This window comes from Littorina saxatilis, linkage group LG2 (genome assembly GCF_037325665.1).
Source record: "Littorina saxatilis isolate snail1 linkage group LG2, US_GU_Lsax_2.0, whole genome shotgun sequence".
Taxonomy (NCBI): Eukaryota; Metazoa; Mollusca; class Gastropoda; order Littorinimorpha; family Littorinidae; genus Littorina; species Littorina saxatilis.
In genome coordinates, this window is record NC_090246.1 from 5,409,155 (window position 1) to 5,434,998 (window position 25,844).

The 25,844-nt window shown below is 41.8% G+C and overlaps 1 protein-coding gene across 1 annotated transcript in view; it reads left to right on the forward strand.

The window, feature by feature from the left end:
* Positions 1-20,234, forward strand: part of LOC138958061 (sphingosine-1-phosphate lyase 1-like) — a 43,806-nt gene extending 23,572 nt beyond the window's left edge. The window contains exons 8-16 of the mRNA XM_070329119.1: positions 38-74; positions 722-829; positions 975-1,037; positions 2,130-2,276; positions 5,246-5,366; positions 6,320-6,437; positions 8,364-8,510; positions 10,632-10,752; positions 12,663-20,234. Of these exons, the coding sequence (XP_070185220.1) occupies positions 38-74; positions 722-829; positions 975-1,037; positions 2,130-2,276; positions 5,246-5,366; positions 6,320-6,437; positions 8,364-8,510; positions 10,632-10,752; positions 12,663-12,827 (1,027 nt within the window). The 3' untranslated portion in view covers positions 12,828-20,234. The remainder of the gene's footprint in view (positions 1-37; positions 75-721; positions 830-974; positions 1,038-2,129; positions 2,277-5,245; positions 5,367-6,319; positions 6,438-8,363; positions 8,511-10,631; positions 10,753-12,662) is intronic.
* The last annotated feature ends 5,610 nt before the right edge of the window (positions 20,235-25,844 follow it).

The following is a 25,844-nucleotide window of genomic DNA, read 5'->3' on the forward strand; positions in this document are numbered from 1 at the left end:
GTATTTGAAGTAATTGTGATCCCAATGTCTGTTCCAGGGTCGTACCACACACAGTACATGCTGCGTTTGACAAGGTCAGTCTCTCCCTGCTGTCCTGCCTTAGTCCAGGGCTGAGGTGCACGATCAAGTTACCACCCAAACTGGAGCCACCCGCAGTGTTTGATTGGTTGAAACGGAGATGTAGTGTGATTTCAACCAATCAGAACCTGCGGTTTGTTCTCCCCGGCTTCGGTGGCACCCACTTTCAGTTTCTTCCGTACTGATTATTTTGGCAGTCTTTCAAATAAGCCCTGTCTAATTTATTTCAAATACTGAAAGAAAACTGAGTATTTTTGGATTCATTCAGTGTGACAATGAACCTCTTTCGGGGCTAAATCCAAAGATGCTGTTTCATTGTTTGTGCGTTTGGCTTACTGATAGTTGGATCATTTGAGCGTGATGCAGTTATGTTAATATTTTCATAAGCCCTTGAATGTTTTGGAGAATAATCTATTAATCATAGTGTGGAAGCACTGAATTGTTTTTATGAACAGAAGACTTGTTTCCTTGTATGGCAGAAGATTTTTTTTACTGACTTTTTTTCTGTATTTTGCTGGATAGCATGATATATTGTGGTATTTGACAGAAAGCATAATTGCGGGAAGCTTCTTCTTCTTGTCAATCACACGCAACTTGCGGGAAACAAATAGCAGTACGCCAGGCATATTGATGACTGTTTCAGTCCGCCCACTATTTCCACATGAAGATCACGCACATCCCTGTGGATGAAGTGACACGCAAAGTGGACGTCAAGGCCATGAAGCGAGCCATCAGCAGCAAGACGTGCATGGTGAGGCTGTCGCCTGTGTGTCATTGTGCTGTTTTGTTGTGTTGTTACATTATGATGTTTTTAATTCTGCTGTATCATTATGGTATTTCATTGAGATGTGTCTCTGTGTTGACAGTTGTTAATGGGCGTGACCTTTATGTTTCAGCTGGTGGCGTCAGCGCCTGGATTCCCTCACGGCATCATTGACGACGTTCAGGCCGTTGCTGCTGTCAGTAAATCCTTTTCTTCTCTTGCCTCTGTCTTCTACTTTTGTCACAGTCATCTAACAAAATAATGTGGAACCCCCTTTAAGACATGGAAGAGTGTGTACAAAAACCGGTCTCAAAAGAGGGAGAGTCCTATGATCAGGGTAAATTCACAGACATCATCAACAGAGAGTCCTATGATCAGGGTAAATTCACAGACATCATCAACAGAGAGTCCTATGATCAGGGTAAATTCACAGACATCATCAACAGAGAGTCCTATGATCAGGGTAAATTCACAGACATCATCAACAGAGAGTCCTATGATCAGGGTAAATTCACAGACATCATCAACAGAGAGTCCTATGATCAGGGTAAATTCACAGACATCATCAACAGAGAGTCCTATGATCAGGGTAAATTCACAGACATCATCAACAGAGAGTCCTATGATCAGGGTAAATTCACAGACATCATCAACAGAGAGTCCTATGATCAGGGTAAATTCACAGACATCATCAACAGAGAGTCCTATGATCAGGGTAAATTCACAGACATCATCAACAGAGAGTCCTATGATCAGGGTAAATTCACAGACATCATCAACAGAGAGTCCTATGATCAGGGTAAATTCACAGACATCATCAACAGAGAGTCCTATGATCAGGGTAAATTCACAGACATCATCAACAGAGAGTCCTATGATCAGGGTAAATTCACAGACATCATCAACAGAGAGTCCTATGATCAGGGTAAATTCACAGACATCATCAACAGAGAGTCCTATGATCAGGGTAAATTCACAGACATCATCAACAGAGAGTCCTATGATCAGGGTAAATTCACAGACATCATCAACAGAGAGTCCTATGATCAGGGTAAATTCACAGACATCATCAACACAACATCTGACAAAATAAGGCCTAAAACAAATTGGGGGGAGGATTAAAAACACAAGTTTCACTGTATTTGCGGAATGTGAACTTGTGATAGAACTTATAACCCAGCCTGTGCCAAGAAATATCGAGAAATTAGTGTTGTTTTTCAAGTGATGGCTGGAAATGTTGTGTTGTGTTGGGTTGTGTTGTAGCTTCAGTGAATATTTGTTATTTCAGCTTGGGAAGCAGTACGGCATCCCGGTCCACGTGGACAGCTGTCTGGGCGGCTTCCTGGTTCCCTTCATGGACAGAGCCGGCTTCCCGCTGGCGCCCTTCGACTTCCGCGTTCCCGGCGTCACCAGCATCTCTGCTGACACTCACAAAGTGCGTTATTCATCTAGCTTTGTTCATCTCGCTTTGTTCAGAGACTACATCCTTTTGTAGAAAAAAAAGAAAAGGTTTACTTTATAGAGCGTTTTGTTACAGACAAAACGAAACATTCACAAGTTAGTAAACATTGATGTTGCTTTGTTCAGAAGCTGCTGATATGTGATGTGAAATTACATCCTTTTGTAGAAAAACAAAACAAGAAAGGTTTACTTTATAGAAGGTTTAGTTACAGAGAAAACGGAGCATTCATAAGTTAGTAAACATTCACAAAACATTTATTGTCAGCTCAACCAAGTTCCTTTCTTTGTCTCATTGTCCACTACCTAGACCGTTAAGTTGATGTACTTGTGAATGTTTTTGTTTTATTCTATAACTAATGTTCCATAATCTAATCTTTCTTTTTTTTCATTCTTTATTTTGGAACATGAACAGTCTATCTGTTTCAGAACAGTCTATCTGTTTCAGAACAGTCTATCTGTTTCAAAACAGTCTATCTGTTTCAGAACAGTCTATCTGTTTCAGAACAGTCTATCTGTTTCAGAACAGTCTATCTGTTTCAAAACAGTCTATCTGTTTCAGAACAGTCTATCTGTTTCAGAACAGTCTATCTGTTTCAGAGTTATAAAGTTTTGTAGAATTAGAAACTGGGGTAAATGTAACATTGGGTGCACCTCCGGGACAACCTGTGTCTGGCCTGTCTGAAAACACCTCCGCGTGAGGGGTTTTGCTGCCAGCGCGGTGAAGATAAAGAGGGAACATTTTCTCTGCCCGCGCTGCAGCAAGCAGGATCGATGTCTCTGAACTGGGGTGGTAGTTTATCAAAACTTGATCTTTCAGGGGGAATAACTTGCTCATTTTGAAATAAAGTGGCATGGTCATCATTGCCATCTCAGTACAGTAGCACCCCCTTTTAAGACCTCCAGAAATGAAGAAAATCCGGTCTTAAAAAGGAGGGAGTCTTAACAAGGAGGGAGTCTTAAAATAGAGGTAAATTTACAGAGGGTATGAACAAAAAGTCTGGGAAAAGAGGGTCTTAAAAGGGAGGAAGTCTTAAATAGGGGGGTCTTAACCCCTTCACTGCCACAGTATAACAGCATTTTGGTATTGCTGTGTGCCAGGGCAAAATTTCGCTTTCTTCGGTAGGTTCACTAATCTGTTCACTGCTCGATCATTTATTGAGATATCTCTTAGATCTTTGGCATGTGTTTTGCTTATACCCTTGGCTATTATAGGATGACATGATCATTGGACTTTGTTTGTGATTGTTATAGTAACAAGAGGCGAAGCCTTCAAGGCTCACGTAAGAAATCGACAAACAGTAACACAAACTCAATCACTCCGTCACACATACACACACACACACAGTAAGCATAGGTGACACTGTGCAAGAAAGCGAGACACTAGATCTAGATCTGTTTGTCTGCAAGCCTACTTACAGGGACACGACTGCCAACTAGTCTCGGCCCGCTCAAAATAACAATGACCGAGACTTTCAGTAATTCCTTCGCGTGACGTCTAACCCTCTTACGCCATAATGTGACGTCTTCAAATGTTAAAGTTTCTACCACAGACATACATACATACATACATACATACATACATACGCACGCACGCACGCACAGACAGACAAAAGTTAGCATCGCATAGGCTACACTTACGTGAGCCAAAAATTGATATAATGACCATTTTTGTCAAAAATTACAGTTTCCGGACTTACACACACACACATTGCAGCACGTAAAACCACACAAAACACTGCTAAAACTGGTGTCAAACATCAGGTACTCACATTACAGCCCATAAAAGTATTCTTCTGTGTGGTAATCCATAAATCACTTCTTGTAGAGCTTCCAGAACACTGTATCGCTTGAAAACAGGTCTACGAGTTGAGGTCCGACTTTCGGCCGCCATTGTGAATGGCGGCTGAATGCTATAGTCGGTTCCAAATTTCTAACACAGTTTTCAACACGTGGTAGTAACTTATCCGAACGGTCTATGGGAAAGAACTGTGTTTAGAACCCCTACAAGTACTTGGACAGTGGTTACCTCCCATTTAGTTTTCAGAAATGTCCTGAAATGTTGTTGACACAAATCCCACGTACGAGATACGGTTATGGGCGTACGACAAACCGAAAATGACCACGTATTACATACGGGGTGGGCAGTGAAGGGGTTAAAAGGAGGGTTCCACTGTATCTCATATCTGAAATATCTTGCCAGAGACTTTGTCCCCACTGTCTGTACCACATCTCAGTAGCACATCTTACATGCTTGTCTTTGTAATGTTCTGAATGTTGTGTGTAACTTGAAAGTGATGTAGTATATTGCTTGTGTGCAGTACGGCTACGTCTCTGAATATTGTGTGAAAGTGATGCAGTATATTGCTTGTTTGCAGTACGGCTACGTCTCTGAATATTGTGTGAAAGTGATGCAGTATATTGCTTGTTTGCAGTACGGCTACGTCTCTGAATATTGTGTGAAAGTGATGCAGTATATTGCTTGTTTGCAGTACGGCTACGTCTCTGAATATTGTGAAAGTGATGCAGTATATTGCTTGTTTGCAGTACCGCTACGTCTCTGAATATTGTGTTAAAGTGATGCAGTATATTGCTTGTTTGCAGTACGGCTACGTCTCTGAATATTGTGTGAAAGTGATGCAGTCTATTGCTTGTTTGCAGTACGGCTACGTCTCTGAATATTGTGTGAAAGTGATGCAGTATATTGCTTGTTTGCAGGACGGCTACGTCTCTGAATATTGTGTGAAAGTGATGCAGTATATTGCTTGTTTGCAGTACGGCTACGTCTCTGAATATTGTGTGAAAGTGATGCAGTATATTGCTTGTTTGCAGGACGGCTACGTCTCGGAATATTGTGTGAAAGTGATGCAGTATATTGCTTGTTTGCAGTACGGCTACGTCTCGGAATATTGTGTGAAAGTGATGCAGTATATTGCTTGTTTGCAGTTCGGCTATGCTCCCAAGGGGTCCTCAGTAATCATGTATCGCAGTGTAGAGTTGCACCGTCGTCAGTTCTTTGTCCAGCCGGACTGGGCCGGGGGGATCTATGCCTCCCCCACTGTCGCAGGTCAGTGTTAATCACACAGCTGTCATTGTTTGGCAGTTGTCACAACTTGTGTTTACAGTGTATTGCCAACAAGAGCTTTTTATGCCAGGGTCAATTTCTTCACTTTTAAGTTCAAGTTTTGAAAGTTTGATAGAGTTGTGTTGGATTCAAGAGAGAAAGAGCCTTAGTTCATATCAAGTACTTTATTCTAAGTTGGGTATACCGGTTTAGATCACATTTAGCAGTTTTTATGTTTAGTTTAAAGCTTATGGTATGTGACTACATGATGGTTTGATGGGCTGCCATGACCTCTTCCTGTCATTTAGGTCATTGTCTATAACGACCAAAACTGGTCGTAAACACAGGTGGTGGCTGTCAAAAGGTGCTTTATGAAGAAAAGAAAGCTTGTTGGGGATGATTTGGGGTGGGATGAGAGCTTGTCCCCATGCAGGATCCACTGTACCAGAGCCCCGAGTGTGATCACAGTCTTATCACTTCTGTTTGCATCCATTTTTTTGTCTGAGGATTATGTGATATGGAATGTGAATTTCAGCAGGCATGGGAATTCTCCATGGATCCGAGGATTTCCAAGAAAAGCTACACATTTTTGGAGAAGAAATAAAATCTTCTTCCCAAAAAAAGGAATTTGAGAGAAAAAAAGATCGAGGAACCAAAATCGAAAAAGACAATCTGCCCAGTATCACCAATGTCCTCTATAAAAGCGTCCCTTCTTTCAGTAAGATTCCGCCCGCCTGAGTCACTTTTGCAATCAAAGAGTAAGTGTGTTCAAGTAATATTAATTAAAGTTGAAGGATTAAAATGATCGTTGGTTACTGGCAATAACAAACATGTATTAAATTTGGTCAGTTTTTTTGCTGTGTAAAATTCATGAAACATACTCCCAGAATGAAGTCCGGGGGATCTCCCTAGTTTTCCAAGATATTTCTTTTAATCAATTCCCATGCCTGTTTCAGGGAGCAGGGCTGGTGCCATCATTGCCGCGTGCTGGGCCACCCTCATGTACTTTGGGGAGAAAGGCTACGTCGAGTCCACCCGCTCCATCTGCTCCACGCAACGATACATCTCAGACCAGTGAGTTAGCCACCTGCATGGTCTGACCTGATCATTTCCACACACACAGACAAGATATATGTTAGACAAAGTAGTTTATCCCACATACGTGAGAGAGACACCCGTGAGATAATAATCGTTCAAATCACACGTGTGTATATCATGTAAATAAGGTCTGTCAAGCAAGTCTTGTAAGGACCTGTTTTTCCACTGCTTATGATGCCAAAGTCACCGAGACAAACGTCATTATAGAAAAGAAAAAAAATGCGCTCGCTAATTACCCTCGATGAATCTTTAGAACTAACACGTCACGCCACCCTTTCAGAGTGACGTTTCTTTGCTTTGACGTAATAGATTGCACGAGGCTTTAGAAGAGATCGAGGTTTCAAAACAAGCGTCTTCAATTTAGCTGCCTCGACTGCAGGACATTTTCAGTAAAATACACGTAAGTACAGTATGTAGGATAAACAGAATACTACATGGCTTGCTGTGTCGTTCCAGATTTACACTCGTTGCTTTTTGAGTCACTTGAGAAAAAGTGACTCTATGTAATCGGTCAGTGTTAGTCTGTCCGGCCGGCCGGCCGGCCGTCCGTAGACACCACCTTAACGTTGGACTTTTCTCGGAAACTATCAAAGCGATCGGGCTCATATTTTGTTTAGTCGTGACCTCCAATGACCTCTACACTTTAACGATGGTTTCGTTGACCTTTGACCTTTTTCAAGGTCACAGGTCAGCGTCAAAGGAAAAATTAGACATTTTATATCTTTGACAAAGTTCATCGGATGTGATTGAAACTTTGTAGGATTATTCTTTACATCAAAGTATTTACATCTGTAGCCTTTTACGAACGTTATCAGAAAAACAAGGGAGATAACTAGCCTTTTCTGTTCGGCAACACACAACTTAACGTTGGGCTTTTCTCGGAAACTATAAAAGTGACCGGGCTCAAATTTTATGTGAACGTGACTCATTGTGTTGTGAATAGCAATTTCTTCCTGTCCATCTGATGCCTCATATAATATTCAGAACTGCGAAAGTGACTCGATCGAGCGTTTGCTCTTCTTGTTCAAATAGTGAACAGCTCGCTTTCGCTCGCAGTTCAATATTTAAAAAAACAACTCGTGTAAATCTGGTACGACACAGCAAGCCATGTAGTATTCTCTATAGCCACCTGCATGGTCTGATCAGATCATTTACACACACACACAGATAAGACGTATGTTGGACAAAGTAGTAGCCACCTGCATGGTCTGATCAGATCATTTACACACACACAGATAAGACGTATGTTAGACAAAGTAGTAGCCACCTGCATGGTCTGACCAGATCATTTACACACACACAGATAAGACGTATGTTAGACAAAGTAGTAGCTACCTGTATGGTCTGACCAGATCATTTCCACACACACAGATAAGACGTATGTTAGACAAGTGAGTAGCCACCTGCATGGTCTGACCAGATCATTTACACACACACAGATAAGACGTATGTTAGACAAAGTAGTAGCCACCTGCATGGTCTGACCAGATCATTTACACACACACAGATAAGACGTATGTTAGACAAGTGAGTAGCTACCTGCATGGTCTGACCAGATCATTTACACACCACACAAACAAGATATATGTTAGACAAGGGAGCAGCCACCTGCATGGCTGTCCGAGTGGCTTGGTGTACATCATTTGCATGTCGCACTCAGCCTGTTGTATAGCATGGCATTGAGTTGTTCCCCTTGACCTACTGGCATAATATATATGTTGGATAAAGCCGCAAAGAAAATTTACGCACACACACACACACACACGCATGCATACACACACACACACACACACACACACACACACACACACACACACACACACACACACACACACACACACACACACACACACACACACACACACACACACTACCACCTCTACCCTTGTGTTGACTGTGCAGACTGAACAAGATTGAGGGCATCTTTGTGTTCGGCCAGCCGGAGGTCTGCGTGGTGGCCATCGGGTCAAAGCACTTCAACATCTTCCGTCTCTTTGACGGTCTCGTCGAGAAGAAATGGCTCCTCAACTCTCTGCAGTTCCCCTCCAGGTAAGCAGCTGTATGTGTGTGTCTGTCACTTTCTGACTCCCTGTGTCGAATCATGCCGTCTCCTTTGCTGTTCCCATCAGACTGTTCTTTGGCGGTGAACAGCGCTATAGAAGAATGTTTTATTATTATTATTATTATATAACTCATCTTGGCTACTGTCCGGGCTTCATCTTGTGAACGAGAATGTTTCCTCTCTTAGACTTGTACATGTAAAATGTTTTGCAAGATAACTCCTGCCTGTCAAAACTGTCAACCAGCCAGAAACCAAAACAATGTACAGTGGAACCCCTCACAACGACCCCCCTCTCTAAGGACTACCCCGCCACAACGACCCTTTTTGACTCACATGCGAAGCAAAAGTGAGTCTATGTACTCACCCGAGTCGTCCGTCCGTCCGTCCGTCCGGACGTCCGTCCGGCCGTCCGTCGTCCGGAAAACTTTAACGTTGGATATTTCTTGGACACTATTCAGTCTATCAGTACCAAATTTGGCAAGATGGTGTATGATGACAAGGCCCCAAAAAACATACATAGCATCTTGACCTTGCTTCAAGGTCAAGGTCGCAGGGGCCATAAATGTTGTCTAAAAAACAGCTATTTTTCCCATTTTTCCCATTTTCTCTGAAGTTTTTGAGATTTAATACCTCACCTATATATGATATATAGGGCAAAGTAAGCCCCATCTTTTGATACCAGTTTGGTTTACCTTGCTTCAAGGTCAAGGTCACAGGAGCTCTTCAAAGTTGGATTGTATACATATTTAGAAGTGACCTTGACCCTGAACTATGGAAGATAACTGTTTCAAACTTAAAAATTATGTGGGGCACATGTTATGCTTTCATCATGAGACACATTTGGTCACATATGATCAAGGTCAAGGTCACTTTGACCCTTATGAAATGTGACCAAAATAAGGTAGTGACCCACTAAAAGTGACCATATCTCATGGTAGAAAGAGCCAATAAGCACCATTGTACTTCCTATGTCTTGAATTAACAGCTTTGTGTTGCATGACCTTGGATGACCTTGACCTTGGGTCAAGGTCACATGTATTTTGGTAGGAAAAATGTGTAAAGCAGTTCTTAGTGTATGATGTCATTGCTAGGTTTAGCTGAAGGTCAAGGTCATGTAAAGGTCAAGGTCAAGCATGTGAGTCGTATGGGCTTTGCCCTTCTTGTTTTTTAACCGATGTGTTTCCTTATATAGTTGTCACCAGTGTAGCGACCACCCCGCTCTAACGTCTAAGGACCGACCTAACAGCTTGTGCGACGACTTTGTCAGACAAAGCCAAGACTCTCAGTCAGGGTAACGCATCACTGACAAACCTAAGCTGACGTAAGCAAAGGCACTAAACCGCTGAGAGGTGTGATGGTTGGGTGGGCTGAGTAAACATCACAAACCAATCATCGAGATCAAAGGCAGGTCCATTGTGATAGCTGGGTGGCCTTGTTAAAAGACACTGACCTTCCCAGGGGTCATTGACCCAGTTTTAGCTACGAGAGAGGAAACACTTCCTGCACCCGGCCGGGTCAGTGACCGAGTTTAACCTATGGCGCGGTCTCTTTGATGTCTTGAGAGGAAACTTGGCCAGGGTACTTCTGAGGGTAGTACATGCACCAAAACTGGTGGACACCATCAATGTCAAACATGAAATCGAAGCAGTTTGCTTGAGGAAACGGTCGTCAGCAACTCAAACTTCTCTGTTTTCTTTTTTTAAGAAAATCTGAGGTGACTTTCTTTGTGGCCCCCTGACCCCACCCCCTCCCTCTGTAATGACCCCCCTCCATAAGGACCGATTTTTGTCAACATTTTCAAGGTCGCTAGAGAGGGGTTCCACTGTATCAAATTAAAAACATGCATCTGTGACCAAAGACCAAACACACCAACAAAAGATGTGCGTGTCTGTGATACTGTCTCTAGGGTGTGATACTGTCTCTAGGGTGTGATACTGTCTCTAGGGTGTGATACTGTCTCTAGGGTGTGATACTGTCTCTAGGGTGTGATACTGTCTCTAGGGTGTGATACTGTCTCTAGGGTGTGATACTGTCTCTAGGGTGTGATACTGTCTCTAGGGTGGCATAAATGTGTGGATGAAGATGTTGACGTAACTTTCTGATTGCAGCATTCACCTGTGTGTGACCATACCGACCACCAAGCCAGGTGTCGCTGATCGCTTCATCGCCGACGTCACGGCGTGCGTCAAGGAGATCATGAAGGATCCCAAGGCCGTCTGCGGTGGAGTGGTCAGTGTATGTGTGTGTGGGGGGGGGGGGGGGCGGAGTGGTCAGTGTGTGAGGGGGCGGGGGGGGGGGGGGGTGTGAGGTGTGAGTGTATGTGGGGGAAGGGTGTTTGTGTGGGTGGGTGTTGATGTAGGATAGCATGCAGGGCATTGTGTGTTTGTGCTTGAGCCTGTGTGTGTGTGTGTGTGTGTGTGTGTGTGTGTGTGTGTGTGTGTCATGTGTGTGTTGTATTTGGATCTGTGGTGTGTGTGAAAGTGTTTGCATGTGTTCATTGTACAGATGTCCAGCCAGACATGTTTTGGACATGATTTTGCGAGTGAGAGAGACAGGGTCAGTTGGCAAGAGAGCAAGCGCATGTATACATAAGCGTGTGTGTGTGTGTGTGTGTGTGTGTGTGTGTTGGGTGGGGTGGAATGGTTAGTAAAGCGCTGTTTGTTTTTCCTCTTTGTAGAGAACCATGCAGACATGTTTCAAACATTTTTACACCCCCGGTATAGGGTGTGTATAGGTTTCGGTCGATGTGTTTGTTTGTTTGTGTGTTTGTGTGTTTGTGTTCGCATATAGATCTCAAGAATGAACGGACCGATCGTCACCAAACTTGGTGAACAGGTTCTATACATTCCTGAGACGGTCCTTACAAAAATTGGGACCAGTCAAACACACGGTTAGGGAGTTATTGGTGGATTAAGATTCTACAAGGACTTATAGAGAAACATATTCATGGTCAAAGGGAAATAACCTTCTCAGTTGGTGGCAGTGAGAATGGGTGCAGTGAGAATGGTTATTTCCCTTTGACCAACGGGGGTGTTTTTCCTACCTCGAAGGAATTTCTTGTTCTGTGTTGATTATGACAAGTAGACAGACAGAGCCCCTGACAGAAAGAGACATTGCACAAGATCGAGAGACTAGGGGAGAGAGAGAGAGTGGGTGTTGCTCATTACATTTAGTCAAGTTTTGACTAAATGTTTTAACATTGAGGGGGAATCGAGACGAGGGTCGTGGTGTGTGTGTGTCTGTCTGTGCGTGTGTGTGTGTAGAGCGATTCAGAGTAAACTTCTGGACCGATCTTTATGAAATTTTACATGAGAGTTCCTGGGTATGATATCCCCATATATTTTTTTATTTTTTTCGATAAACGTCTTTGATGACGTCATATCCGGCTTTTTGTAAAAGTTGAGGCGGCACTGTCACACCCTCATTTTTCAATCAAATTGATTGAAATTTTGGCCAAGCAATCTTCGACGAAGGCCGGACTTTAGTATTGCATTTCAGCTTGGAGGCTTAAAAAGTAATTAATGACTTTGGTCATTAAAAATCCGAAAATTGTAATTAAAATTATTTTGTTATAAAACGATCCAAAATTACGTTTATCTTATTGTTCATCATTTTCTGATTCCAAAAACATATAAATATGTTATATTCGGATTAAAAACAACCTCTGAAAATTAAAAATATAAAAATTATGATTAAAATAAAATTTCCGAAATCGATTTAAAAACAATTTCATCTTATTCTTTGTCGGTTCCTGATTCCAAAAACATATAGATATGATATGTTTGGATTAAAAACACGCTCAGAAAATTAAAGGGAAGAGAGGTACAGAAAAGCGTGCTATGCAGCACAGCACAACCGCTACCGCGCTAAACAGGGTCGTCAATTTCAATGCCTTTTGTACGAGCGGCGGACTACGGTCATTGTGAAAAAATGCAGTGCGTTCAGTTTCATTCTGTGAGTTCGACAGCTTGACTAAATGTAGTAATTTCGCTTACGCGACTTGTTTTGTTTTCTTTTAGTACTAAACAAGTCTACATGCATATCTAGGAGGACTGTATACTGTCATGCCGTATCTACTGGCACGTTTTGACAGATAGTCAGAGGCAAGAAATAAACCACTGTGACTTGTCTCTTGACAGGGAGCTATCTACGGCATGGCTCAGAGCATCCCTGACCGTACCCTGGTCCACGAGATCGCCGGTTGTTTCCTGGAGGCCTGCTACAACACCACCAACCCCACTGACAAAGTCACCGCCAACGGTGACCACGTCGGTAACGGTCTTGCCAACGGGGCTGCCAAGTAAGCACAGAGCTGAGAGAAGAGAAGCCAGGGGAGCGTGCAGTGAACAGGAGAGCGTGACGAGAACAACAAAGCATTAGGTGAACATCAATGATTGATGTGAACCAGTGATTGATGTGAGCAGCATCCAGCGTCTGTGACATTTTGTGTGTGTAGGACGAGATTGACAAAAGAGAAAAGTATTATTTGCGTGTAGCAAGTATTTGGCGTGGACATGTGTAATTGTTACCTGTACATATCAGGCGTTTTTATGAAATGAGAGCTTTTCACTGTTTCAGGTTTTGGGGAATGGGTTAGAAAGTAGAAATGTTGACAAAAGCCAGGGCTTGTGTTTTGAAGGTAAAGCTGTCTCTTTTCTCACAGAGAACAGCCTTCGTAGTTTCTACAAAATGACGACCATTCCAGGGAATGTAGAAATGCTCACTTGTATAGAATACAGTTTCTACTGCAATCATCTGTGTTATTCTACTTTTTATAGCACAACTTTTTCTATCTGTCACTTGCTCTGTTAATGTCACTTTTACACTGTGTAGATGAACTTTTTCTATCTGTCATTCATTCTGTAAATGCAACTTTTACACTGGTTAGAAGAAAGGTAACTTTTCATCATCTCCTTTTACACTGTGTAGATGAACTTTTTCTATCTATCATTCCTTCTGAAGATGAAACTGTTACATATGTTAGAAGAAAGGTCACTTTTCATCATCTCCTTTTACACTGTGTAGATGAACTTTTTCTATCTATCATTCCTTCTGAAGATGAAACTGTTACATATGTTAGAAGAAAGGTCACTTTTCATCATCTCCTTTTACACTGTGTAGATGAACTTTTTCTATCTATCATTCCTTCTGAAGATGAAACTGTTACATATGTTAGAAGAAAGGTCACTTTTCATCATCTCCTTTTACCATGTAACACTTTTGTAGAATGTAGGTGTTGACATTGTGTGGGAAGAGAAGAGCCTACAATGTGATTTGACTATCTCAGGGAGAGGTAAGATAGTGAGAGCAGAGACATACATTGAGGAGATGCGAAGCGAGGCCGCTCGCGTGAACTCTTGGGGTACCGCTCTCGGTCAGCGTGACCTCGCGCGATTGTCAGCCATCATCCCGTACTACGTTGTTGTTCGCTTGCTCTCTGACACCGATTTGAAGTGCTTTTCTGTCATATTTCTTTGGATATATCCAGCTTCAGACGAGAGATATCAGTGGTAAGTAAACTTGATTCATATTCTGTAGCTTCAATAGTGTGCACACGAACGCATTTGAGAGGATTGGGTTCCCGAAGTGAGTCAAAAACACGGTTCCCTTGGTTCTTGCGGCCATTGTTCCAAGTCCATGCCTTACATTGTGTGTGGAGGCAATGTTTGGGAGCTAATATTTTCTTTTGTGCGCAACGTTACTTTCCCTTAACTGGCAAATGCATTATTGGTGTATACATTAATCTGTTTGTATAATTTTTCATACGCCGTAATTAAATTTGATGCTTTTAAGTCTCACTCAAGTGGTTCTCGCACTTACACTGGCGTGTGAATAAAAAGTTTTTAAGGAGAAATGAGCGAAATTGCTTTCTATAGGATTCATCTTCTAATCACCAAATGATGCAATAATCTTCTTCTTGTGATTTTCTGTTTCTCTTGAGTGCAAATGATTAACAGTTTGCATGTTTTATTATCTATGATTTTCTATGAAACAGTTATAACTCTTTAAAAACACAACAATTGCCAGCTTGGCGCCAGTGGGAGGATTATACTTGCCCCTGCCGTAGGCAAAGATAACGCGAGCGGGAAGACAGCGCTTCGCATCTCTTCTATCTATGTCTCTGGTGAGAGTGAGTGATGCGTGTGATGGGGTAGGGAGGCTAGGTGAACATCATTAACATTTGTAACATTTCTTGCCATAATGCATTCAGTGTCTCACTAATACTCATGTGCCATGTATGTATGAGTGTGTGTCTGTGTGCTTGTCTGTGTGTGTGAGGTAACACCTCCATGACAGTAGACGGGTGCATGTGCATCAGTTTACTCACAGATCTACTGAGAATGTTAATTCTGATGGTAATATATCATATGCCCCTTTCCATTTGAATCCTTGCTTAACTTTCTTCAGCCGCTTGACCTGACACCCTTTGCAAAAACATGAAAACAGAAAACTTGTTGTGAGATGTTTGGTTAACACTTTCTACCCCACCTGTTTACCAATTTTGTATTTAGCCGAGACCAGCTGTGCTGCAGCAGGTCACTCAGAATTGTAGTAACTGTGTAGTAACTGTGTATCAACACGCTGGAATGCAGGTGTTAGGTGGACGTTACAGGAAGCGACTGAAGCTAACAGTCTGAGCGGATATATCCGTACCTGGTCAGATAGAGCCATATGAATGTGTACGGATATATATCCATACCTGGGAGACAATGACAGACCTGTTTACCAGTACGATTTGGGCATATTTTGTACGCCAAATTATTATCGGTACGCAAATACGCGACACACGCACAAAATACGCATAAGAAAAAGTCTAGAATACGTTTTCCGGTGTTGGTGTGCTGATTACGGGATGGTACAACTGATACCGGTTTCGGTCGAAGGGAGATAACCATGACAGCGAGTCTTCAGCTGTGGAAACCTTGTTCAGTTGTTGGCACGTGCGATCGTCTGGACAATCGTGGCAAAATGAAGCGGTAAAATGTGTCAGTTTCGGATGACTGTACCAAGTCTAAACAGCAGAAGCAGCAGATTTTCTTGGAGAAATATAAGAAAGAGCCAGGAATTGTGGAGTCTACTATGGGGAAAAGTCATGCACACTGCAAGTATTGTAAATCAGATTTCTCCGTTGCCCATGCTGGGAACTGAATATGACATCGAACGACACTGCATTTCCAAAACTCACCTGGACAAGGTTGCTGCAAAGAAATCCGCTGAAAGCTGCCAAGGAATTATGAAGTTCATTCCCGCAAAGCAAATCCTGCCAGAAGAAAAGGCTGTAATCCGTGCTGAAGCAAGGTTTTCTGAGATGATTGTAAAAATGAACTTGCCACTGTCAACCGCAGATGTTATTTCACGAACTTCATCTTTTCATTATCAATCTGTTTGGAAGACACTGGTTATAATGCTGACAGGTAAATAAAATTGTTTTATCCCTGTTGTATTGGAAGGAGTTAAATTCTGAAGGTGTTCATGACATGCTATTCTTACTCAAACACGTACATTTTCCCTAGCCCATATGGTTTTGCTTGCAAAGTACACCAACTTTTTGAAAAATACACTCAACTTTTTGGGAAAGTACTCTTGCCTCGGGTTTAGGGTAAACAGGTCTGCATATGAGTTAAGAGTCAGATGTGTACTTGCTTCAGTATGGATAATTCCATGCAAACTGCAGCACATCTTATGTTAAGCATAGTATACTTACTGAGCTTTGTGTGACTTGTTGTTATTGTTACTGTTGAGATATCCGCTTTTTTCAGTTCTAGATATTTCATCACAAATGATCACAGAGGTGAGTGAATGATTGATCTCATGATTGCAAGTATTTGTGAGTACTTGTGTGTGATGAAACAATTGGTCGTTTGACAAAGTTTTGAATACCTCGTGCAGAGACAAAGAACAAAAATGTATACTCATATAAAAAAAAATGTTCTCAATAGTGCTGTTGTTACACATGATTAGTTGTAATGACTGTTGAAAACTGAAGTGCTGGATGTACAAAGAGAGCTTGGAAGTATTTTACGTAGTCTTGTTAATGTACCTTTCTACGTAGGATAACCAGTGCTTTGATGGATAATATGTGTGACTGGAATGGTAGCACTGTGTTCTTCATTCTCATTTGACAATAACAATGCATTTACCTATGCACAATGAACACCGTTGAGCTTTGGACACGGGACGGGTTATAGAGGATGGGTCCATAGAGAATACTACATGGCTTGCTGTGTCGTACCAGATTTACACGAGTTGTTTTTTTAAATATTGAACTGCGAGCGAAAGCGAGCTGTTCACTATTTGAAAAAGCAACGAGTGTAAATCTGGTACGACACAGCAAGCCATGTAGTATTCTGTTTATCCTACATACTGTACTTACGTGTATTTTACTGAAAATGTCCTGCATTCGAGGCAGCTAAATTGAAGACGCTTGTTTTGGAACCTCGATCTCTTCTAAAGCCTCGTGCAATCTATTACGTCAAAGCAAAGAAACGTCACTCTGAAAGTTTGGCGTGACGTGTTAGTTCTAAAGATTCATCGAGGGAAATTAGCCAGCGCAATTTGTGTTTCTATAATGACGTTTGTCTCAGCTGCCATCATAAGCAGTGGAAAAACAGGTCCCTGTCAGACTTGCTTGACATGACCTCATTTACATGATATACACACGTGTGATTTGAACGATTATTATATCACGGGTGTCTCTCTCACGTATGTAGGATAAAATAAGATATGTCATCTCAAAACACTCAAACTTCATGCTTCTAATCTGGGCATTACTGATGAGAGCTGAGATAGGGTAGCAAACTGGGTCTTCAAAAACTGCAGGTCTGTGTACATGTTCTGTGAGCTCTTGTTCGAATATCAGTGACTTGTATTCACTGGGCACTTATAGGTCATTGCAATTGTGGTTTGATCATCACCAGTGTGCACTTTGTAATTTGAGCATCAAATGAAAATACTTTACCTGGTCTGCCTTGTCTAACGTTCACCATCTAAAGTTGATGTAACTGTTGTAGAGTTAAGTTGTTCATGTAACTGTTGTAGCTTTAAGTTGTTCATGTAACTGTTGTAGAGCAAAGTTGTTCATGTAACTGTTTAAATTTTCTAAAGTAGCCTGTTTGACTTCAAGGTTCTGCTCCCTTTTTCTTCCCCTTTAGTTACACCTGTGTAAGAGAGTATTTTGATTTTGCAAAGCGAAGAGTAGTGTGATCCGACATTCTGAGGAAATAATTTTGAGGTAAATGATTGATAAATGGTCTGTACACACGTCAAGTAATTTTGTTAAATTTTTATTTCAGTATGTTTTTTACTTTTTGGTATTATTTAAAGTACATTTGACTTACATGAGTATACACAGGGCACTGTCAGGACAGTGGTTGGTGTAGATTTTAGCCATGTGCAACATTTTTAACACTATGTTTGAGGAGAAAGATGGGAGTCTATGCAATATCGCTTTGTTGTTTGTAGTGTTTCTGGTTAATCGTTTGAACTTGATTTGAGTTTTTCTGTTTGTTCTCTTCGATGTTTTGTAGGTGTTCTTTTTCTTGTTTGTTTGATGTATGTTTCCATTCTGGTTCTGTTAAGTTAATTCTACCTTTTTAGCATGGTTGGTCATCATTCTTTGTGTTATGTTTATTCAATCTTTGTCTGTGATTGTACAAAGCTGTAACACGAGATTCAGTAACTTCCATGTTGATATTGTCTGTTTTATTAAACACAGTGTTCTCCTAATGCAGTGTGTTGTATAATTTATTCAAAACCAAACTGTTTTGCTCCATTGTCTTGAGGTATTGCATTTTGCAAATGTCTCAATCAATTTATTGACAACTAAAATCCACAGGGAAATAACGGAAATCAGCATGTCAACCTATGTGCTTCCCAGCTGTATTTCAAGGGAGAAAACTGTTCATGTGTACAGTGTTCACAACTTTCTACAGATTTACTGTAAATACTCAGGAGTTTATTATTTCACTTAGATCATCTCTATGTCTGAAAAGCCAGATAAAGAAGAGGATTAAAGCAATTTGGAGAGAAAAATTTGGTTTTTTTCAATGTTAATCATGATTTCAAAACTACAGTAGTCATCACTTGTCTTTTGTTGTAGCAAAGCTAGCACTGCACCCGTTAAAACTGTTTTCACAAAAGCATTAGAAAAGTACTTTTGCAGTGGTGTCCAGCGAAGGACACAGTAGGTTAAAGATGTCTTCTTTTCTTTTCACACAACCATGTTGACCCCATGGATGTGTCTAGGGTTTTGCATGGGAAGAGACCATTCTTTTGCATGGGATAAAACCAACCATTGGCATGGGATAGGACCAACCGTTGGCATGGGATAAGACCAACCATTGTCATGGGAAGAGACCAACCTTTGGCATGGGAAGAGACCAACCTTTGGCATGGGAAGAGACCAACCTTTGTCATGGGAAGAGACCAACCTTTGGCATGGGAAGAGACCAACCTTTGGCATGGGATAAGACCAACCTTTGGCATGGGATAAGACCAACCTTTGGCATGGATAAGACCAACCTTTGGCATGGGATAAGACCAACTTTTGGCATGGAATAAAACCAACCATTGGCATGGGATAGGACCAACCGTTGGCATGGGATAAGACCAACCTTTGGCATTGGATAAGACCAACCTTTGGCATGGATAAGACCAACCTTTGGCATGGATAAGACCAACCGTTGGCATGGGATAAGACCCACCTTTGGCTCGGGATAAGACCAACCGTTGGCATGGGATAAGACCCACCTTTGGCATGGGATAAGACCAACCTTTGGCATGGATAAGACCAACCGTTGGCATGGGATAAGACCCACCTTTGGCATGGGATAAGACCAACCGTTGGCATGGGATAAGACCCACCTTTGGCATGTTATAAGACCAACCTTTGGCATGGATAAGACCAACCGTTGGCATGGGATAACACCCACCTTTGGCATGGGATAAGACCAACCGTTGGCATGGGATAAGACCAACCGTTGGCATGGGATAAGACCAACCTTTGGCATGGATAAGACCAACCTTTGGCATGGGATAAGACCAACCGTTGGCATGGGATAAGACCCACCGTTGGCATGGGATAAGACCAACCGTTGGCATGGGATAAGACCAACCGTTGGCATGGATAAGACCAACCTTTGGCATGGATAAGACCAACCTTTGGCATGGATAAGACCAACCTTTGGCATGGGATAAGACCAACCGTTGGCATGGGATAAGACCAACCTTTGGCATGGATAAGACCAACCTTTGGCATGGGATAAGACCAACCGTTGGCATGGGATAAGACCAACCGTTGGCATGGGATAAGACCAACCTTTGGCATGGGAAGAGACCAACCTTTGGCATGGGATAAGACCAACTTTTGGCATGGAATAAAACCAACCATTGGCATGGGATAGGACCAACCGTTGGCATGGGAAGAGACCAACCTTTGGCATGGGAAGAGACTAACTCGACATGAATATCTTTCCCTAGACATTTACTCTGGGTGGTGATGAGGGAACACATTCACTTTTTGTGGAGAGAAAATAATACATTTCTTGGTTTTAAAGTTTTGTTTCAAAGTAGGCTTGCACTTTTACATTACCTTTGCAATATTAACAAACTAAGAGCATCTGGATGTTCCTTGGTTCTGGCATTCATTTACATTCACAGTTTGGAAAACGAAGGTGGAGGTTGATTTGAATATAATAAATTGTGTATACCCATCCAAAGTGTTTCAGATGTGTTGGTTGTGTTTGTGTGTAGTGTTTCTATAATAATGTCTCTTGTGTTTCTCTATGTCTATGTGTTTCTCTTTGCCGATGTCTCTCCATTACCCACACGCGTTGAGACAAGCAATAACAAGAAAGTCGGAACATTTAAGATCTACGCTGTTTTCATTGTCTGTGTATTAAAGCTACATGTTAGAAATGGTCTGGAACACGCATACACTACAAAAACAAATGCATCAGTACTGACTCATACACTTTCCAAACAATCCTTACGAGATAAACAGTTTTAAAGTTTGAGGTTCAGAGACATTTGAGTTCATGTAATGCCACACACACGCACGCACGCACACAGGCACACACACAGACCCGATTTTTGAGAGTGAGAGAGAGTGTGTGTGTGTGTGTCAAACTTTAAGAGAGAAAGAGTGTGTGAGAGATTTTGTAAGTAAGGGAGAATGTGTGTGTGTGCGTATGTACGTGTGTATGTGTGTACGTGCGTACTCACGCATCTGTGTTTGTATATACATGTATCAAGTTGTAAATTGAAGATCCAAGGAATGAGAGCGTGCCTTTCCAAAGTGCAAGGGATTGCTCCCACGTGATGGTGAGTGAGGTTTTTTGATGACACGGTGTTATTTACCAACACTTGACATCAACTTGTTCTACATGCACGGGGCTTCGCTCCACAAGGGTTTGTAAACCCACTTACACTGGTTGGGGTTGAATGTTCTTGTGCTGCGGCTGTGGGTCACGCTGCAAGATAGGTATTATGGATGTTACTGTTGTTGTTGTTGTTGTTGGACCAGCATTTAACACCCGGAGAGGGGGAGGGGGGGGGAGAAGGTTACTCTGTCACTAAACTTGCAAGACCGTTCAGTGGATAATGATACACTCGTTTATTTTAACGTCCTTTAAAAGCGTTGACGATATTGGTCTCTCGTATTCGATGCATCTTTCCAGAAGGGTGTCTGTGTAATTTTAAATATTTCATACCACATGTCGACCTATTATTTCATATCACCTGGTGATTTTTACATTTAGTCAAGTTTTAACTATATGGTTTAACATCGAGGGGGAATCGAGACGAGGGTCGTGGTGTATGTGCGTGTGTGTGTGTGTAGAGCGATTTAGAGTAAACTACTGGACCGATCTTTATGAAATTTGACATGAGAGTTCCTGGGTATGATATCCCCGGACATTTTTTTCTTTTTTTCGATAAATGTCTTTGATGACGTCATATCCGGCTTTTTGTAAAAGTTGAGGCGGCACTGTCACACCCTCATTTTTCAATCAAATTGATTGAAATTTTGGCCAAGCAATCTTCGACAAAGGCCGGACTTCGGTATTGCATTTCAGCTTGGTGGCTTAAAAATTAATTAATGACTTTGGTCATTAAAAATCTGAAAATTGTAATTAAAATTATTTTTTTTATAAAACGATCCAAATTTACGTTCATCTTATTCTTCATCATGTTCTGATTCCAAAAACATATAAATATGTTATATTCAGATTAAAAACAAGGTCTGAAAATTAAAAATATAAAAATTATTATCAAAATCAAATTTCCGAAATCGATTTAAAAACAATTTCATCTTATTCCTTGTCGGTTCCTGATTCCAAAAACATATATATATGATATGTTTGGATTAAAAACACGCTCAGAAAGTTCAAACGAAGAGAGGTACAGAAAAGCGTGCTATGCAGCACAGCGAAACCACTACCGCGCTGAACAGGCTCGTCAGTTTCACTCCGTTTTGCACAAGCGGCGGACTACGGTCATTGTGAAAAAATGCAGTGCGTTCAGTTTCATTCTGTGAGTTCCACAGCTTGACTAAATGTAGTAATTTCGCCTTACGCGACTTGTTTTGTTTGTTTTTGGTATAGGCTGTACCAAAATAATTCTGAATAAATATCTGTTGCACGGAGTCGTAAGTTTACCAGGCAAAGAAGGGAAGAAATATGATCATGGAAGGAAAAGTGGCTGGTTTGGGTTTTTGGAAAAGTTAAGGCAGAAACAAGAGACTGCATGACGCATTGCTGTGCAAGCGAAGAAGACAGAATATTTTTTAAACCGCGTGACTCAGTCACTTTACATCACCCTTCGCCACGTCTGTCCTTCTCTGTCCGTGTGAAAATACCATGCTAGTACTGTACTCACGCTTTGCTGGTTGAAGATGGTTGTGAAAGACCCGGTACTGGCAAAGCTAAGCACCAACGATTTTCCACCAGTTTGTGTTGAAATTAGTGCTTCATAAACGGGCAAAACACACAGGTTTCAACATTGTGTAAAAGTGCATATACAACTCACCGTTAATTAATAGACAAAACGACATTTTAGTCTCTTACGTATAAGAAGAACAAATGTCAGACAACGTGGAACATAAGCCGTTTATGTTATCTTTCTTAGTTTGGAACTTTTGTGTTTCTGAACGAGTAGGGATCCGGTGCCTAGGTCTGCGGAAAATAGTCATTGGTCAGACATTCTGCATTACAAACGTTATCGCTATCATCTTAAGTAAGCAGAGAAAGTGTGATGGTGAGAGCGCTCATACACTCACACACACACTCACACACACGCACGCACACAATACACACACACACACACACACACACACACACACACACACACACACACACACACTCTCTCTCTCTTTCTCCCTCTAAAACACACGCACGCACACACACACACACGCACACACACACACGCGCGCACACACACACACACACACACACACACGCTGTCCATTAGCCGACCTGTCTATACCGTGTTTGTGTCCATGCCGGTGACCTGCTTTGCGATGACCTTTCGGCCATTTACACACACACGAAAACAGGGAAGGACATTCCTTTAATCTGTGAGACCCATCCCGACTTTGTGGACATTTTTGACATAACTATGTGACCCTCCGTGGCACAAAGTTGGAATGTTTAACCTGAGCAAGCCAAGGCCGCTCTTACAGTACAAGGATGTTGTGTTTACTTAGTACCTCATTGAATTTAGTTGAGACAAACAGTCAACAAATAAATGCTCCAATAACGTACTTTTCTTGTTTTTTGATTCTCGATTTTGAAACGTAGGTAGCCTGTTTTAGAATGTTTCGCTGACCTTGCTTGACTGCAAGCCTCTTGTATAATATCATGCCATGTCCGCCATTAGTTGTTGCCTTTTATTCATACTTAGAGCCAATTTAACTGTCTGTCCACTTTAAACCCTATAGGGTCGATGTACTTGTGAATGATTGTCTTGTTTTGTCAAGAAAGAACAACTTCTTTCCAATAACTTACTTTTCTTGTTGTGTGATTCTCCATTTTGGAAAATAATTATGCAGTCTATCTGATTTTTGTTTTCGGCGGGGAAGGGGTCTTTGTTGTTTACTTTTTCTTCTATATTCGTCGTTCTCCGGCTGATCACTATTCTCATTTCATTGACAAAGTCACGCGTTGTTACTATTTACATTTATCGGGCAGCTCAGGGACATGTACTGAGCGGTAAGCTGGTTGTTCAACACAGTCACCGTTTTTGGCCCAAGACGTTGAAGTGGCTTGTATGTCATTAAGCCTACTGTGTGTATGTTTCATTAAAAAGCCGCAACACAAAACACGCAGGAGTTTTGAATGTTTGTTTATGTTTTTTATGTTTGCTTTTCTTTTCAGCCACACTTTCTATTCCGTGGATAACTGAGGAGGTTCCTATACCCACCTTAGTCCCGCTGTTCATATTTGTATTAGGGTGTGGCCGACCCCAACAATAAGCCATCACGCTGCTCCTATCCCTAGTTGCCTTCTTCATGCGTAGTCCTTGCCACACGCTGCTCCTATCCCTAGTTGCCTTCTTCATGCGTAGTCCTTGCCACACGCTGCTCCTATCCCTAGTTGCCTTCTTCATGCGTAGTCCTTGCCACACGCTGCTCCTATCCCTAGTTGCCTTCTTCATGCGTAGTCCTTGCCACACGCTGCTCCTATCCCTAGTTGCCTTCTTCATGCGTAGTCCTTGCCACACGCTGCTCCTATCCCTAGTTGCCTTCTTCATGCGTAGTCCTTGCCACACGCTGCTCCTATCCCTAGTTGCCTTCTTCATGCGTAGTCCTTGCCACACGAAGAGCTGCCACGGAGAAAATGAACAATGACACTCACTCCATTATTGACAAAAAGCATTTAAAGCCATTAATCACATCTGTACGTTGAAAGTTATTAATGACACCGACTCCGTTATATTAAAACAAGTCGCGTAAGGCGAAATTACTACATTTAGTCAAGCTGTGGAACTCACAGAATGAAACTGAACGCACTGCATTTTTTTTTTTACAATGACCGTAGTCCGCCGCTTGTGCAAAACGGAGTGAAACTGACGAGCCTGTTTAGCGCGGTAGTGGTTTCGCTGTGATGCATAGCACGCTTTTCTGTGCCTCTCTTCGTTTTGACTTTCTGAGCGTGTTTTTAATCCAAACATATCATATCTATATGTTTTTGGAATCAGGAACCGAAAAGGAATAAGATGAAGGTGTTTTTAAATCCATTTCGGAAATTTACTTTTGATTATAATTTTTATATTTTTAATTTTCAGAGATTGTTTTTTTTATCCAAATATAACATATGTATATGTTTTTGGAATCAGAAAATGACGAAGAATAAGATGAAGTTGTTTTTAGATCGTTTAATAAAAAAATAATTTTAATTACAAGTTTTCGATTTTTAATGACCAAACTCACTCATTAGTCTTTAAGCCACCAAGCTGAAATGCAATACCAAACCCCGGCCTTCGTCGAAGATTGCTTGGCCAAAGACGGGCGCAGAGGCGTGGTGGTAAGACGTCGGCCTCCTAATCGGGAGGTCGTGAGTTCGAATCCCGGTCGCTGCCGCCTGGTGGGTTAAGAGTGGAGATTTTTCCGATCTCCCAGGTCAACTTATGTGCAGACCTGCTAGTGACTTAACCCCTTCGTGTGTACACGCAAGCACAAGACCAAGTGCGCACGGAAAAGATCCTGTAATCCCTGTCAGAGTTCGGTGGGTTATGGAAACACGAAAATACTCAGCATGCCTACTCAACGAAAGCGGAGTGAAGCTGACTATGCTCTCAGAGCATAGTGTGGGGAACCCAAATGGGCAAACGAGCTCACACGTAACCAGAAAATTCTGGAACGCTGAAGAAGAAGAAGAAGAAGCTTGGCCAAAATTTCAATCAATTTAATTGAAAAATGAGGGTGTGACAGTGCCGCCTCAACTTTAACAAAAAGCCGGATATGACGTCATCAAAGGTATTTATCGAAAAAATGAAAAAAACATCCGGGGATATCATACCCAGGAACTCTCATGTAAAATTTCATAAAGATCGGTCCAGTAGTTTAGTCTGAATCGCTCTACACACACACACACACACACACACACACACACACACACACACACACACACACACACACACACACACACACACACACATACACCACGACCCTCGTCTCGATTCCCCCCTCTATGTTAAAACATTTAGTCAAAGCTTGACTAAATGTAAAAAGTATGTTAAGCCACCAATCACATCTGTACGTTGAAAATTATTAATGACCCCGACTCCGTTATTTTCAAAAAGTATGTTAAGCCACCAATCACATC